The 12,106-nt window shown below is 46.1% G+C and overlaps 2 protein-coding genes across 2 annotated transcripts; one reads left to right on the forward strand and one right to left on the reverse strand.

Moving 5' to 3' along the window:
* Positions 1 to 55: 55 nt before the first annotated feature.
* arl10 (ADP-ribosylation factor-like 10) lies at positions 56 to 5,769 on the forward strand (the record flags this gene model as incomplete). Its single annotated transcript, XM_084474156.1, has 4 exons — positions 56 to 199; positions 2,029 to 2,227; positions 4,941 to 5,116; positions 5,614 to 5,769. The coding sequence occupies exons 1-4, from the start codon at positions 62 to 64 to the stop codon at positions 5,767 to 5,769; spliced, it is 669 nt and encodes a 222-aa protein (XP_084330282.1). The 5' UTR covers positions 56 to 61.
* A 3,009-nt stretch (positions 5,770 to 8,778) lies between these two features.
* Positions 8,779 to 11,318, reverse strand: nop16 (NOP16 nucleolar protein homolog (yeast)). Its single transcript, XM_084473750.1, has 5 exons — positions 11,128 to 11,318; positions 10,650 to 10,758; positions 10,232 to 10,289; positions 9,795 to 9,901; positions 8,779 to 9,024 (listed from the first exon to the last, which is right to left on the reverse strand). The coding sequence occupies exons 1-5, from the start codon at positions 11,232 to 11,234 to the stop codon at positions 8,854 to 8,856; spliced, it is 552 nt and encodes a 183-aa protein (XP_084329876.1). The 5' UTR covers positions 11,235 to 11,318; the 3' UTR covers positions 8,779 to 8,853.
* Positions 11,319 to 12,106: the final 788 nt, after the last annotated feature.

Here is a 12,106-nt window from a genome sequence, read left to right on the forward strand (position 1 = left end):
GAGCCAGCCGCCGGAGTGTCCGGGCAGACTCGTCGCTCTCCGTCTAGCCCCCGGGTCTCCCATGGTTCTTCTGCGCCATGTGTCTGTCGCTCTGTCGGCCGCGGCGGCTGCTCTGGGCTCCGCGCTCTTCCTGGCGCTCAACTTCTTCTACCAGAGGAAGCTGTGGACCCCCCATGCCGAGTACAGCATGCTGACCGAGGTGAGGAGCAGAGGGCTGGACCCGGGACGCAGGTGGGAGGGAGGGAGAGAGAGAGAGAGAGAGAGAGAGAGAGAGAGAGAGAGAGAGAGAGAGAGAGAGAGAGAGAGAGAGAGAGAGAGAGAGAGAGAGAGAGAGAGAGAGAGAGAGAGAGAGAGAGAGAGAGAGAGAGAGAGAGAGAGAGAGAGAGAGAGAGAGAGAGAGAGAGAGAGAGAGATCTTACAGTTAGTCTTACAGATCTTACAGTGTGTAAATAATTGGCTTTGGGAATCGCACCCCTACCCCGGCAGTGTTAATGTCCTGCTCTAAATTTGAGGTAGACAGGACAGAAAGGCCTGACGATGAGCCTTTATGATGTCGATGAAGGGTACTGGCTAAGATGGTGATGAAGATGGGGATGGGTGATGGTTATTACTGTTGAATAACAGAAAAGACGCGAGTGAACACACGCGGTATTTAGTTATGTCAGCCTGCTCAGGAGGTTCATTCTGTATTGGTTCAGCCGCCTTCTCTCTGAGCCTGTTGCGGAGATAGTGTGAATCCATGAGCCTTCTCACATCACAGATTAGAAGCTCATTTCAAAATCAAACTGGTTGTTTTAAAACGTCAAAGAGTGAGAAGTTCTGGATTATTTTCTGGAACTTTCTGTGAATATATGAGAACATGACCTTGTTTTGACATGTGTGAAAGATACACACCTTATCCAATCAAATATGACATTTTTGGACTGTTTACACACACACCTCCCCCCAACATAGTACACAGATAGCTCACTCTTGACATTAACGGCTGTCAACAGAGGAGATAAATAGAGAGCAGACTGACTTTGTTCAGATGGGTCTGATTGTGTGAATATCTGCTATGAAATGGTGCAGAATTGGTGTGAATGGCTGAATAAGTGGTGTGAAAGGCTGAATATGTGGTGTGGTGTGGTGTGAAAGGCTGAATATGTGGTGTGGTGTGAAGGGCTGAATATGTGGTGTGAAGGGCTGTGCTGAGTGTGTGCTGAAGCGAGGCTGTAATGCTGAATAGAGCAGGGCTCCTGACTCCACTGCCAACATCACTGGCTCATTCTCCTTCAGTCTCACTGCTACCATCACTGGCTCGTTCTCCTTCAGTCTCACTGCTACCATCACTGTCTTCAGTCGCACTGCTGCTAACGTCACTGTCTTCATCCCCTTTAGTCTCACTGCTAACTTCACTGTCTTCATTCCCTTTAGTCTCACTGCTAACTTCACTGTATTCAGTCTCACTGGCTGCTAGCTTCACTGTCTTCATGCTCTCTACAATCTCACTTCATTGATGCAAGAATGATTACATCATTCAGCAGACGCTGTATCCACAATGACTCATTGAGGAGCAGGTCGGAGTTATACAGTGAACACAGGTCATGTCATTAAGGAGCAGGTAGGGGGTTGGACAGTACAGAGACAGGTCATTAAGGAGCAGGTAGGGGGTTAGACAGTACAGAGACGGGTCATTAAGGAGCAGGTAGGGGTTAGACAGTACAGAGACAGGTCATTAAGGAGCAGGTAGGGGTTAGACAGTACAGAGACAGGTCATTAAGGAGCAGGTAGGGGTTAGACAGTACAGAGACAGGTCATTAAGGAGCAGGTAGGGGTTAGACAGTACAGAGACAGGTCATTAAGGAGCAGGTAGGGGTTAGACAGTACAGAGACAGGTCATTAAGGAGCAGGTAGGGGTTAGACAGTACAGAGACAGGTCATTAAGGAGCAGGTAGGGGTTAGACAGTACAGAGACAGGTCATTAAGGAGCAGGTAGGGGTTAGACAGTGCGTCTTGGTCCTAATGACCCTGAACTCCGACAACCAGGAGTTGCGGGCGGAGGACAAGAAGCAGCAGGTCCTGGTCCTGGGATTGGACGGTGCCGGGAAGAGCAGCCTATTGCACTGTCTCACCTCAGGGGGCGGGGCTCCAGGGGGCGTCGCCAGGCCAAGGCACCGCCGTCCAACCAGAGGCTTCAACTTCATGAGCCTGCGGGGCTCCGCCCACCAGCTGGACTTCCTGGAAAGTAAGACGCCTTGTAGAACTACAACCTGTTCCTTTAGAACTACAACCTGTGCTCCTAGGAGCTATTGCTGTGTTGGTGTGTAGCGGGACGTACAGTGGGCGTCGGAAGTCGGAAAAACTCATTCCGAACAGGGAATCCTTGTCCATAGCGACTGGGACGTTACAATGGGATTCACTTTTTAACACAGCTAATAACTACACAATAACTATGTACTAATAACTATGAATGATCAAATGTTCAGAAATCCCTGGTTCCCACTTATAATGAAAAACTTATAATGAATGTGTGTGTGTGTGTGTGTGTGTGTGTGTGTGTGTGTAAAATGCCCAATGATAGTTCAAGTTCAACGACAGACACTGAGAGAGACAGACAGGTAGAGAGACAGATAACATTAAGTAAAAGAGCATTGGCTAAAACTTTGGCCACATTAATAATAATAATTAATAATGGTTCTCTCTGTGTTTCTGCGGCCCGTATAGTCTTCATTCTTCTCCACATTCGAATCAAACAACCCAGATATCTCTGGGAGGGGCGGGGCCAGAGAACGGTTAGCAGGTCGCCAGGGCAACGGACAGCCGTTAGTCAGCAAACACATCGCTGGAGCTGTTTACCTACCCCCCATCGACACCAGCCCAAACCATATCCCAATCCTGTTGCCTAGTAACCACCTCCATGGAGACGCCAGATGCTGACCCACGGGTGTTCCTTTGAAGAGATCTCCGCTGGTGTGGATTCAGAGTTTGGCTGCAGTTGACTAGATCAGACCAGATGAGACTAGTGCTGATACAGAGTGTGGTAAGAGTAGACCAGATGAGACTAGTGCTGATACAGAGTAGCCCAGATGAGACTAGTTGAGAGTTGACTAGAGTAGATTAGGCTAGTGTGGTTAGAGTGGACTAGATGAGAGTTGACCAGATTGAGACCAGATTAGACTAGTGTGGATTCAGAGCATGGTTAGAGTGGACTAGATAAGACTAGTTGATAGTTGTTGTTTTTTCAGATTTATTTTTGAATTTTTTCAGATTTATTATAGAGAGAGAGAGGAAAGTGTGGAAGACAGAGGGGAGGACATGCAGTAAATGACCCAGGCCGGATTCAATGCGATTAGGACTGTGCCTATATGGTATGCGCCTTAGCCCAGTGCACCACCGGGGCGCCCCAAGACTAGTTGATAGTTGACTATGAATTAGAGATTAGACTATGGATTACATTCGATTATACTATGGTTTACATTATGGATTTGATTATAAGTAGATGAAGTAGATTATTGATTAGATTTGACTATAGATTAGATATTGATTATGTAAACCTTTGGATAACACATTTCTATTAGATATTCGGTTATAAAACTCAAAATAAAAGCACTACTTCAGATGAAGCAAACATCTGCCTGATCTTTGAAATGAGTTCTGGTGCTGCAGAAGATGTGAGGACTGCCTGTTTGTTGGATGTTCCCTTCTGAGTTCTTTTGGGAGCCATTAGTTCAGCAGATGAATGAATGTGGACTCTTCATGTCTTCAGAGCCCCCTGGGGTCCAGGAAGCAGCTTCATGGATATCTGCTGCTTCCTGGACCCAGGGCCGGCCCAAGCCTTTTGGGGGCCCTAAGCAGAATTAGTTTCAGGCCTTTTGGGCCCCCCCCCCCCCCCCCACTACTGCAGAGTCATCTGTGCTTGATGATTATTGACACAAAAACGGCACTCTTTTAAAAAAATTCACTCTTTATGCAAAAATGCATAAAGACCCCCCTCCTCCAATTTGTGCAAAAGTGGGTGTGAATGGGGGAGTGGGGCGGGTCTGGGGGTCCTCCCCCAGAAAATTTTGAATTTGGTAGATGTGATTTCCTGTATTCTGGTGCATCTTGGGGATGGCCAGCAAGAGATGGGCAATACTATAATATAACACAATAATTTGTTCAGATTCATAGCCTATAACCTGACTTGCAGGGCCTGCACAAGCAAACTAATATAGCACTGGGTTTAGCTGCCCCCAAACCATAAGCCTACTTTAAAGGCCTATATTTTGGTCCATACTTGATTAGATACATCCAGGGTTCCACACAGATATTGTGGCATAAGCAGAATTTCATGATTTAGAAGGCTTTTAGATATAGCTCATCACATATCATGTGATATTTTCCTAAGGGGCCCCATTCAGACATCAACCCATAACCCATTTTGTATGATTAAGGAAGCCCTATTAAGACATTTTGTATTTGATCTGGGGCCCCAATGAGACGGTAATCCAACCCTGTATTAATATAGTTGTTATTTACCCCAAACCAGTGTCTTTTAAACCTCAGAGGGTACTGAAATCACATATCTATTTTAAACTCTCATATTTGAAGTGAAACACTAAGTGTGGTGTTTTGAACTTGGCACCCGCTCAGGTCGCTTATGCCTCGGGCCGGCCCTGCCTGGACCCAGGGGGCTCTGAAGCAGCAGATATCCATGAAGCTGCTGGAGCTGGATCCGGCTGCTACGTAAACATCTCTCCCCTGTCTCAAACGACTAGCTTCCCGAAAGAGCATGCTAGTGCTGCTACCAGTGCTAGCACGCTAGACTGATACATGAGTATGACGTTGATGAAGGTGAAACAACATGAATGCTGGGTTTCTGCGCTAGCACCCCTAGCCTGGTGATGCTAACATCAGCGTATATCAGTATGATATCGATGAAGGTGAAACAACACGAACGCTGTGTTTCTGTGCCGTAGTCGGGGGTGACCAGGAGCTGCGGTGCTATTGGTTGGAGTACCTGAGGAAGACGGACATCCTGGTGTACGTGGTGGACGCGTCCGACCGCCAGCGCCTCCCACTGGCCAAACAGGAACTGCAGCTCCTGCTGAAGATGGACCGGCATCTGCCAGTGGTGGTGCTGGCTAACAAACAGGTAGACTACCTCAGTACAGTGTTAATATAGCATACTAAACTCCTAGCATTGTTTGAATATACTATACTGTAACATAGTTTAGCAAAGCATAGTGTAGCATAGAGAAGAGTACCACGGCCAGCGTAGCATACTTGCATTATTACTAGTATTATGTATCATAGAATAAAGAAGCATAGTGTAGCATAGTATTGTGTGTCATTGAACAGAGTACCATAGCTCAGCTTCTAATAAAGGAGCATACTTAGCATAGCATACTTAGCATAATATAGCTAGCATAGCATAGCATAGAGAAGCATAGCGTATATGTATCAGCATAATGTAGCATAGTATTACGTTGCTGAGAAAGAAGTAGCATAGCGTAGTCCACAGGCTGTCAGGACTGGCACAGCGCATGGGGGACGACTTTACGATGTTATACTGTAATATGAAATACCTTTACAGTGCGTGTGTAGTGATTCAGGAGCTGTCCAGGTAACAGGTGTGTCTGTCTGTCCCAGGACCAGGCCAATGCTCTGGGTGTGTCTGAGCTCCATGAGGGGCTGTCTCTGGGCTCTGTGACCCAGGACAGACGCCTCTTCCTCCTGGCCACCCAGCTGGGGAGCTCTGCTGTCGGCCTGAAGGCCCTGCAAGACCTGCTGCTGAAGCTGCACTGAGGAGGAGGAGGAGGAGGAGGAGGAGGAGGAGGAGGAGGAGAAGGAGAAGAGAGAGACAGAGGGGGGTGGAGGAGAAGGAGAAAGAGAGGGGAGGGAGGTGGAAGAGGAGAGAGAGGAGGAGCAAGAGAGGAGGGAGAGGTGGAAGAGAGTGGGGTGGAGGAGAGAGAGGTGGAAGAAAGGGAGGTGGAGGAGGAGGAGGAGAGAGAGGGGGGGAGAGAGGGGAAGAGAGGGAGGTGGAGGAGGAGAGAGAGGGGGGAAAGGTGGAAGAGAGGGAGGTGGAGAGAGTGGGGAGAATAGGGAGCAAGAGATGAGGAGAGGGAGGAGATGGCCGCTCACAGTGGGAGGTGTAGAGGTGGAGGAGATAGGATGAGAAAGAGTTGGATGAGGATGAAGTCATGTGATTTTCCTCCTCCAGTAGAACCTCTTCTAGCGTGTCCGCCGCCGGCTGTCGTTACTCTCAAGGTTTTGTTCACAGCTCTACTGGATGCTTTTGAATGCTAATGCTAGATATGTGTTGGTTTTAACCTGTCTTGTGTTGCTTTACCTGAATGTGTTGCACTGGTGAAACTCTGTGTTGATTCCTCATAAGACACTCTTCCCATGCTGTTTACATGCAGCTTTAACCATTTCAGTCATTTATAGAACTTGTTCCATTCCATCCATCTATTGCTAATAAACACATAGCAATCTGCCAAATAAGGGCAAGATCAAATCGTTTTAGACTGATGAAGAAATACTTTTAACAGTTTCTTAGCCCAAGAGGTTATGCTTTGTACTGCTTATAAAGAAAGAATCATGTTTGTGTATAAAGTTTGTACATTCATTTCTGGGTGGTATTTTATGTTCTGTGTTGACTGTGTTTAAAACTGTTTAGAAATCGAGTTTAAAGATAATACAAATTTATTATTACAAATCACTGTACTAACAAGAACTACCAATTACATCAAATCGTGAATGAAGATCAGGGAGGCAAATAAACTAAACTATTATTCCAACTGAATGTAAACCAACTAGTGAACTCACAAAACGTGCTGTGAGTTAAAGCCATAATACCAATAGCATCAATAACTCTTCAATAGTAACTACTACCAACCAGAAGACCTTTATAGTCACTCACAGACGCTCCAAATGGAACAGAAACACCGAGCGGAACGTGTGAGACGAGCGGAACGTTCTGTTTTTTTTCAGAAGGACCGCGTTGCTAGGAGACACACACAGGGATCTGTACGTTGTTCTTATCAGATGTATGTTCTGTGTAGAGACACACTATGGTGTACTAAGACACACACAGGGATCTATATGTTCTTATCAGACGTATGTTCTGAGTAGAGAAACACAACACTGTGTACTAGGAGACGCACACAGGGATCTATACGTTCTTATCAGATGTATGTTCTGTGTAGAGGCACACAGCACGTTGCACAGGGCGAGAGAAAACCTTTTTAATGGGGCGAACAGAGACTCACTTCTGCTCTACTTTGACCTCCAACGTCATTATGTTTTACAGCAATGTCAATAATGACAATTCCCTTGGATTCTGAAAGACGAAAACTGCATAATCTCTCACTCTCAGTCTTGTCTCGTCAAGGTTTTAATATGACAGCTGGTTTATTCCTCCTACCCAGTAATAAAGATATTCCTCCCACCACAAACCAGTACTAAAGATATTCCTCCTAACCAGTACTTAACATATTCCTCACATCACAAACCAGTACTAAACATATTCCTCTCATCACAAACCATTACTAAACATATTCCTCCTAACCAGTAGTAAAGATATTCTTCCTATCACAAACCAGTACTTAAGATATTCCTCCTAACCAGTACTAAAAATATTCCCCCTATCACAAACCAGTTCTAAACATATTCCACCTAACAGTACTTAAGATATTCCTCCTAACCAGTACTAAACATATTCCCCCCATCACAAACCAGTTCTAAACATATTCCACTTAACAGTACTAAAGATATTCCTCCAAACCAGTTTCCATGCTTATGGATCATAATTCATAGAGCCCCAACTGACTAACCAACTGTATGAATGATGAAAACATCAGACATAAAAACATGAGAAACATTTGCATTGTGTCTGTCCACACAACATAAACAGGTCAGCCTATCAGGAGCAGCCATGGCGGCCTATGGATAAGAACATGATGTACAGCAGGTCTGTAGTACAGGAGTCTCCTGCAGGGCGAGGACTCTGTGTACCTGCGGGGGTGTGGCCCAGCTCCTGCAGGTGGTGGCCCTTCTGACCCGGCGCGCGTTAAACACACAACCTGCGTTAGTGCGTAGAGAAGAGAACCAATAGAAACAGGCCTCACTGGAGGAAGCTGCCTCCGCAGAGGGAAACCGGGCTGAGAGGAGCTGGAGAATGTTTTAGAAATGGATAAAACACACATGGTTTGTAGTTCACGGAATAAATCCATCCAACTGGTTCAGGATTAATAGATGTGGGCGGTAAGACCATGCAGAGAACAGGAGAAAGACGACGGCGTGATCGACTCAAAACAAGACGAGAAAAGTGAAACTTCCGGAAAAAAACGCAAGGAGAAATAGACCGGAAGCAAATTTACTTCGGAAAAAAGAATTTATTGTTGCATAATGACAACTTGTATTATAGAAACATCACGAAAACAAAAGTAACTTTCCACAGCTCTGTATAGAAGTAAAATACTTTAAATGTAGAATGTAGAACCACGTTCAGAAACTGTAGAACTGTTCTACGGTGTGTGGATCTCGGGTGGTTTCCACACGCAGGCCAGTAGTCCGTTCTCCGGGGTTTCACGTCCATTTCCAGAGAGAAAGTGTCGTTGAGCGGCCATCTTGTTTACATCCGGCCCATACTGACCACGTTATCGCACACATTGGGACATGATACCCCTAGACGGACCCTTCCGTCTGGGGCCGAGTCAGAGGACAAGGGGAGGGGGGGAACGGTTGTAGCAGGTAGCGACTGAATGGAGGCCGCTTGCTGCTCTGTGGGTTAGCACTAGCAGATAGTGACTGGAGGCCGCGTGCTGCACTGTGGGTTAGCACTAGCAGATAGTGACTGGAGGCTGTGTGCTGCTCTGTGGGTTAGCACTAGCAGATAGTGACTGGAGGCTGTGTGCTGCTCTGTGGGTTAGCACTAGGAGCTAGCGACTGGATGAAGGCGGCGTAGAGCTTTGGGTGACAGCGCTTGTACTCGTTCACTTTTCTCTGGATCTGCTTGGGCGTGTCCTGATAGTAGTTCTTCTCATCTCGCGCCATGGCCTACACAACACAGACACACAACAAATACACACATCACCAACCCATGGCCTACACAACACAGACACACAACAAATACACACATCACCAACCCATGGCCTACACAACACAGACACACAACAAATACACACATCACCAACCCATGGCCTACACAACACAGACACACAAATACACACATCACCAACCCATGGCCTACACAACACAGACACACAAATACACACATCACCAACCCATGGCCTACACAACACAGACACACAACAAATACACCCATCAACCTATGACCTACACAACACAGACACACAACAAATACACACATCACCAACCCATGGCCTACACAACACAGACACACATCACCAACCCATGGCCTACACAACACAGACACACATCACCAACCCATGGCCTACACAACATAAACATGGATCACAGACAGGCAGTACGCATCACAGACAGACGAAAGCATCACAGACAGACCGTACGCATCACAGACACACGTAGCATCACAGAAAAACCGTACGCATCACAAACACAACGTAGCATCACAGACAAACCGTACGCATCACAGACAGACGTAGCATCACAGACAGGTCGTACGCATCACAGACAGGTCGTACGCATCACAGACACGTAGAATCACGGACAGGTCGTACGCATCACAGACAGACCGTACGCATCACAGACACACGTAGAATCACAGACAGGTCGTACGCATCACAGACAGACCGTACACATCACAGACACACGTAGCATCACAGACAGTCCCTCAGTGGCGTTACCTTGTAGTCCTCCCCGTGTTCTCGCACCATGTGCTGAACAAAGTCGATCAGGTCTCTGGACAAGCTCTTGTCATCGTCAAACCGCTGACTCGCCTCCGCCTCCATCTCTGATCACAACAGCAAAAGAGGCTCAAAGGTCAGAATACACCAGTACACACACACACACACACACACACACACACACACACACACACACACACACACACACACACACACACACACACACACACACACACACACACACACACACACACACACACACACACACACACACACACACACACCCCCCTCTCCATCACAAATCTCTAAATCCATGCATGATGCAGCCGCTAGCCGGGATCAACAGTACTTCATCATATTCAACTCATCGTGCGGCAGGGAATTGGAACAAGAGTTACTATTAAAGATGATTAAATATTAAAATCACAGGTCCTCACTCCGCAACACGTAGGGCTTCGTTACGACTGGGGCAGCCGGCGTCCGGGCAAAACCAGTCTGAATGAAACAAAACAACATTTGGAACAGTTTACTCTTTATTCAGAAAAAACACATGATCGCATCACAGAGACACCAACATTAACAGTGGTGTTTTTAAATCTGGGGGAGGTAATTTGCCACAGCCCCCCTCCAAAAACACAGGAGTACTTTAGCAACAGGTCTGCCTAGCCTTCTGGAAGAAACTGGTCTGCAAAGACACAGTGCAACCAGGTACCCGGGTAGATATGGGCAGACAGGTAGGGCAGCCATCATTTATTTGGGCCAAATTAATTGGATGGTCTGATTAAAGGCTACCACAGATACCACATCTTTTCAGGTTTTTTTCGTCAGCGCGCTTGAGGGGAGGCGGGGTCTGACCTCGGGGTTCCGGATGGGCTGTGAGTGGTTGGGGTCGAAGGCCAGGCCCATGTCCTCCAGGTTCTTGTTGCTGGTCTTGTAGTTGTCCCACGCGTGCCTGATGCTTGTACTGGCGGTGGAGGGAGTAAGTACGTCACTCAACCACATCCGTTCATTCAAGATTCATAATCACTTCGTTCATTAATGTCAATTATGTACAGTAGACGCATCTGAAAGAACACTATTCACACCCTCATGGAGATCAAATAATGACGTCAATCGCATTTGTATTGAATATTTGATATAATGTTGGATCAAACAGCGATCGATAGACATGATCTCAACAGATGCTCGATTAATGATTGTAATATACATATATATCTATGTATAGATATGTGTGATAGTGTGAAATAAAATAATGTTTGTAATATAAAGTATTTCTATCCTGGTGGTGTATGGTGAGCTTGTGAGCCAGCAGCCGCATCGTGTCCGGACTTACTCTTCTATCCTCGGTCTGGACTTCTTCATGAACTGTTTCTTCTGCTTCTTCCTGTCCTTGTCGTAGTCATACTTGTTTCTGTGGCTGTTCTTCTTGGCTTTCGGCATGGTGGATGAACAAAAAGCCCTCGATCACTCTCAGACCACAACGTTGCGCTTGTTGACAACGTGTGGAACCCGGAAAAGACGGAAACACGTGGATCGCGGCCCCGCCTACTTCTTACCTCTGACCTTTCTAACGTTTCTATCAGAGATCCACTATTTCTTTTCACATTAGAGTGCTTCGTTTAAACTTTGTTTACGTCACAAGGGCAGTCGAGTAAACGAGTATTTGTAAACGTTTACTAATTTTCAGTGATGGTTTGTACAGTCATGAAACTACAGCATGCACCTACTGCGGACCGCCTCTAGGTGTCGCTTTAGAGACACCTTACACCAGTGGTACTCAAATGGTGGTACGCGTACCCCTAGGGTACTTTTGAGTACTGCAGGGGGTACTCAGAGAGAAAGAAAAAAAAAAAGACCTCTTTTTTTTCTAACCCCGAGAAAGTTTTAATTCTGAAAGCTAGACAAATCGAGAAAATGGATAAGTAGTTCAAATGTAAATCTCATTTGCATGATGCACAGGCCCATGTTTCTCACTAAATTGTGAGTATTTACACCCGTTTAACATTCAAGTTTACACTGCCAAATAGAACGCACATACTTATTTATGTTAATTTAATTGTTTTTCTCCCAATTTGTTTTACTGCGTGAAGGGGGCACTCAGCTGAAAAAAATACTTCGAGAGGGTACACTAAAATTTGAGAACCACTGCCTTACAAGACCAATTAGACCGCTAGATGTCGCTAGAGGGAGCCATTAACCTACAGTTTACACGATCAATTAGACCACTAGGTGTCGCTATATACCAAATAGAAACCTTACATCATCAATTAGTAGACTGAATAATAAATGTATTATAAATCAAACTGCCTCAC

The sequence above is a fragment of the Micromesistius poutassou genome (genome assembly GCF_964030765.1).
Source record: "Micromesistius poutassou genome assembly, chromosome: 10".
NCBI classification, from domain to species: domain Eukaryota; kingdom Metazoa; phylum Chordata; class Actinopteri; order Gadiformes; family Gadidae; genus Micromesistius; species Micromesistius poutassou.